The 5,609-nt window shown below is 43.0% G+C and overlaps 1 protein-coding gene across 1 annotated transcript; it reads right to left on the reverse strand.

The window, feature by feature from the left end:
* Window positions 1-4,503: 4,503 nt before the first annotated feature.
* LOC119321534 (protein DMP3-like) lies at window positions 4,504-5,094 on the reverse strand. Its single transcript, XM_037595176.1, has one exon. The coding sequence runs from the start codon at window positions 5,092-5,094 to the stop codon at window positions 4,504-4,506; it is 591 nt and encodes a 196-aa protein (XP_037451073.1).
* Between the last annotated feature and the right edge of the window lie 515 nt (window positions 5,095-5,609).

Below are 5,609 nucleotides of genomic sequence, written 5' to 3' on the forward strand. Positions count from 1 at the left end.
CAAAAGGTGATTTCTTAGATACTCCCTCCGTTCCATAATGTACTGCGCCCACGCTCCCCAGATCCAACTTTGAATTTAAATTTAACCAACGAGACCGATTGCGGCGGGGATAAAAATTATATCACTAAATTGATATCGAAAAACTGAATTCACTAGTATAATTTTTGCTCCCGCCACAGTAGGTCTCGGTAGTTAAATTTACGATCAAACTTGAATCTCGAAAAGCGCGGGCGCATTATATTATGAAATGGAGGGAGTATCAAAAAGAAGGTTGAGATCCGGGCCTCGATATTATTCTGATGCATGCAGCTTCTTTTATTGAACTTGATGCAAGACGAGTGAAAAAATAAAGCGCTAGTCGCTGCTAACAGGACACTATAGCGTTTTAAAAAGTGACATCTAACTAATCAATGTACAATGTGATATAGTATGCTAATAGCATATTTTCAAACTTAGTATTTTTCTACGTTTGGGATGAGCGGTAAGCTATCTAAAAACCATATTTCGTAGGAATGTGTAATAAAGTTGCGACTCATGGTGCAGATACGGCCCCAAGCCCCATGGTCAGACTGTTCACCTTTTTTTTAGAAGAACAGGGAGGCCTCTCTCCGGTTCTATTAACCAGAATGAAACCATACAAAGTCTTAACAGCTACTAAGCTAAGGTTCATTGTCCAGGCTTTAAACCGTTATTACAGCCCTGCTCGACAAGAGCCAAAGGGCAAAAACGAAAACACAATGAAGGCAAAAACAGGCGCCTGTTAAAACAGGGGTGAGATCACACCACAAACTCGCTCGCGCCCCTCCTCTTGAGTGGTGGTGCCAGGGCCGCTTGGGGCGACCAGCAGATTGCGAGGGTAGACACGGGGCTATTCACCATGGTCTTGTCGTCAGTGTCGCGCTTCTTGGCAGGAGAAAAGAAACCGCCGTCTTCAGAGATCTTGAGGTTGTCCCAGCATACACCAGCATCCAATCCAGGGTTCCTAGCCTTCAGCCATATGAGATCATCAAGGGTTGCTGGATTAGCTTCGCCAGCGCACTCAGGAACTCTTCCACTCGGCTTTTGCTTGCTTCTGGGGTCAGAACCACCCAGGACTTGAGCATCCTGTGTATCGGTCTCCACACCTGATTAATAGACGTCCAAATGGTGTTATTAAAAATCATAGAGTTCCTATATTTCCATAAACACCAAAGGACAGCCGAATAACTACGTTTGAAGCTAAATTCTTTTTATTAGAGATCCAAAATCGGGCCACAGATTCAAAGTTTGTACCCAAGTCCTTTTGGAAAAAGAGATTGACAAACGACCAAATATTCCTGGCTACAACACAGTCAAAAAATAAATGGTGGTTTGTTCTTGTTCAACACAGAAAACACAATCAAGTGGTTTGATTATATGTCTTTTCCTCAGGTTGTCTCTAGTCATCAGCTTGTTTTGGGAAAACAGCGAAAGGAAGACATGAATCTTTTGGGGCACTACCAATTTCCAAACAGCTGGCAGGAACAGGGGTTGCACCCCTCTAAAGTTAATCACGTGGTACAAAGAACTAGAGGAATAGACACCCTTATTCTCAAGTTGCCAGATCAGAGCATCAGAATCACCATCGAAGATGATTTCTTTAGCAATCTCCACTAGCTGGTACCATTGTTCCATCATCTTACTGCCAAAGTTCCTCCTAAAGGTCAACTTCAGTGTTTCACCATCCCAGACATCTCTGGCACTTTTATTTTGCTCATTGCAAATCATATATATGTGCCAGAATTGTACTGCTAGGGGGGAGGTGCCAAACCAAGTATCTTCCCAAAACCTAATATTGTCTCTTGTCCCTATTTTCCATCTATATCCAAATTTCAAGGTTTGGGTGATGGACTTCACTCCTTTCCAGAACCTAGAGGTACTGGTGGAGGTGCTTGGGGCAAAAATATTAGTTTTGCCCCTCATATATTTCTGGTCTATCATCATCTTTCAGGGTTTCCCTCCACCTTCATAGTATCTTTTAACCCAAGATCCTAAGAGGCAGAGGTTCACCTATTTTCGTAAGTGTTTTCCAATGATTTCGCTTTGCACATGGTTTAATGGATGGATAGCATCATGGCAATACGCATAGCATGAGAGAAGCTGCTAGAGATTGGTATTCCCTCTGTTCCTAAATATTTGTCTTTTCGAGATTTGAAATAGACTACCACGTACGGATGTATATAGACATATTTTAGAGTGTAGATTCACTCATTTTGCTCCGTATGTAGTCACTTGTTGAAATCACTAAAAAGATAAATATTTAGGAACGGAGGGAGTAGTATCTTACACACACGAAGTTTTTGCAAGCCAGCACACATGCACCTAGATGAACAGTAAAATCTAAAAAATAAAAAATTGTGATAAACACTGATGTGTGTTTCACCTGCGTGTAAATTTGGAAGCATTTGGAAACATCAATTATGTTCTGCTGCCCAGGCCTCCATGAATGTCATTTCATCATGGAAATTTGCATACATGTTTAACACTCATCAATGTTTCTTGGCAAAAAGTTCAGAAATTTTTGAAATCCTTTTAGTATTTTTTTCTGATTTTACTGTTTATATCAGATGCATATGAGGTCGTGCGCAGAGAGAATCTAGTACTCCTATTCATGGTCGCCGGAGCAGAAAATCGATGAAAGATTCACATGCATGGACCAACGACGAAGTAAACGGAAAGGAACGTGCGCGTCCGTGCATGGACAACGCTGCAACGTACTATATACAGACTTGAAAGAAACAACACACTAACATATTACAACCAACTTGGAGAAAAGAATTTGCACCGAGCCAAGTAGCTAGCTAGCTACCTATAGCAGCTTTTCCTTCTCACGGCTGCTAGAGTAACCATCGTTTTTTTATCCTTCGCCGAGTCAGAGGAATCTCGGCCCATTGTATACGTACAAAACAATGGAAGATGAGTAGTACTTCTAGCGATGCCGCAACAGAGGTGATGCGGACACAAACATTACTTGTTGATGAGCATGCTCCGGTTGCACTTCAATGTCGTGGCAATATTGGGGCAACATATCCGCTAATCCGGTCTTCCATACGAGGAATAACCAGATGCATGCATCGAGGTAGGTTATCATTTTGCAAGCTGTGTGACACAAAGTTTATTGGAAATTCGATTCATACCCAAAGGTGATATGTTGCGACGGAGGGAGGATGTTATGATTTAATCAGTTAAGATGTTGAGGAGTTCTTATAACCAGTACGTCTATAAATCAGATTTTTCTTGGATCTCATTCTCGATTCACACGTTGTAAAAGGTTTTTTTTTTTTGTAAATGCTCTGGCGAGGCTGTCGCAGTCCTTGGTAGCATAGTAGAGGGTCTTCTGACCATCTGCAGACCTGAATCAACCGGATGCTTCTGATTTTGCTATGGGAATAGTGGCCCTAGCAACGCCATCCTAATCCTTAGCCCATTCTGCAGAGAATGATGATCCACGGCACATGGACGCATTGACAAGGGCATCTAACGACTAGGGATGCCAAAAACAGCAAATCCAACGGCGGAAATTGCTAGTGCTCTAAGATGGACGGATTAATGTCCTATTTTAATGTATCTAAATGTATATATGTGGCCTCCTCACTCCGCTTCTTACACCGCAAGTTTTAGATTTGTCCACATTTTTTTTACTGAAATGGCGCCTATCCAATTGATTTAGGTGTTTATCCAATAAGTGTTTATGGTAAACTTCTAGACTAATTTGTTTCATACAAGTATTGTACTCATTATAAATGAATGGAGAATTGAGATAAGAAAGAAGTGTAACGTATGTGTCGCCAAATAGGAGAGACCTTTTGATAAAAAAAATAGATTTAGTTAATGATTTTTTGTACAAAATAGTAAAAACATCAAGCTTGATGCAAACAAAGTGAATGGGGAGCTCTAATAAGCCTGGGAGGCTGGGACGCAGGGCACCAACATAATTGTACACTTGCTTTGGACAAAAAATATGTCCTTGTTTACAAAAGAACCATGGCACACACACTGAACATATATAATTAAAAAACTTCGGCCTCCTTTGGTTTAGAGGAATTTCATAGGAATTCTAGAGGATAGGATTTTTATAGGATTTTTTCCTTTAGAGCCCTTTGGTTCATAGGAATGGATTCCTATTCCTACATAGGATTGGTTCCTATCCTCCACATTTCATAGGAAAATAAAAAAGAGCCTAGACTCAATGGAAAAATTCCTTTGGTGTCAACCAAATGACATCTTGTTTCCTATTCCTACTCATAGGATTTGAGATACATGTCATCTCATTTCCTACAAGATTCCTATTCCTGTGATAATCCTATCCTATGAACCAAAAGAGGCCTTCATGATTTTTCTCCAACATGATACAATCAAGCAACTTCTACGCCTGCGAGGAGCGGCGTCGTCAAATCCGATTGAGCATGACTTTCCTGAAGGATTCAATTTTTCTTCAATCAATTTCTGGCAAGTGGCAACTTCAAGTTATGGGGACATACTTTACTAATTTATGGGATGGACCACCTTCTGGGGAGGAGCGGTGTCACTGAATCCAATGCCCTTCCTTTTGGTGGGGAAGATGATGAACACAAAACTGGAGAGAAACGCCATGCCCATGGGCAGATTCTTGAGCAGCTCCTCGGTGTTCCTGCCGGCGTCCTGAAAGAAACAATTCTGCAGCCCCACGTCGCTGAAAGCTACCGTGAGGAAAACCACCGCCGCGAAAAAGGTGTGCACGAAGTCCAGTGGTCGGAGGCGGAGCCTCCCGAATTGGTCGAGATCGTCCCACTCTTGCCTCTCCTCCTCGCTGGAGAAGTTGAAAACGTTGAAGCCGTGCAGTGTGGCGAAGCCATAGTATAGCTTTCCATCGCGGCGACCGACAACGCTGTCGGTGAACGAGAAGAAGAGGCACAAGATGGCAAGAACGACAACCAGCACCCCTGTGAGCCACTGGTTGGAGGTCTCGCACTTGCCGTGGTTGGTGAAGGACGGCGATAACGCCTGATATGCCAACACCGTGCCGGTTGGCAGGAGCTGAGCTAGGTTCGCGACGCTCGACATGACCGTGGCCGGTGTAGGCCCTGTGGTAGGCATTGGCGCTGCCGTGGTTGCGGTCGTTATCTTCTCGGCTGTCAATGGGTGTATCTGGATCGTCGTGGATGACGGAGAAGAAGAAGAGGCCGAGGCCATTGTAAGCGTACTGTGCGTGATCTGTGTCCTAGCTCGGAGAGGTGCAATGCTCCAAACAGATCTACAAGTTGCTGTTTATATAAGTTCATATTGCTGAATGATTCCAAAGTCCAAACTAGGTTTGCCGTGTTGATTAGTCTCGCTCGATAGTGCTGCATGCTGAAGGGCTCCACATGCACGCATGAACGTGGACTTCAACTCACTAGCCAGTTTTGATTACAGTTAGTGTAAGTTGTAATAACTTATAGCCAACTAGCATGACATGACTAGTTTGCCGCCAGCACGTTAAATTAACTGGTGATGTATGCTATGTAAGTCTCCTTCCAGGAAGGCGAGGAAGGGGAACTATAAGTTTGTTCAGGAGTACGTCATTTTATACTCACGCTACGTACTAAGAGCAACTCTAGCATTGTCGTTAT

This window comes from Triticum dicoccoides, chromosome 6B (genome assembly GCF_002162155.2).
Source record: "Triticum dicoccoides isolate Atlit2015 ecotype Zavitan chromosome 6B, WEW_v2.0, whole genome shotgun sequence".
In the NCBI taxonomy this organism is placed as follows: Eukaryota; Viridiplantae; Streptophyta; class Magnoliopsida; order Poales; family Poaceae; genus Triticum; species Triticum dicoccoides.

Bases quoted from the DNA above. Each gene is read 5' to 3' on its own strand.
- LOC119321534 (XM_037595176.1), bottom strand. From the start codon at position 5,094: ATGCCTACCACAGGGCCTACACCGGCCACGGTCATGTCGAGCGTCGCG.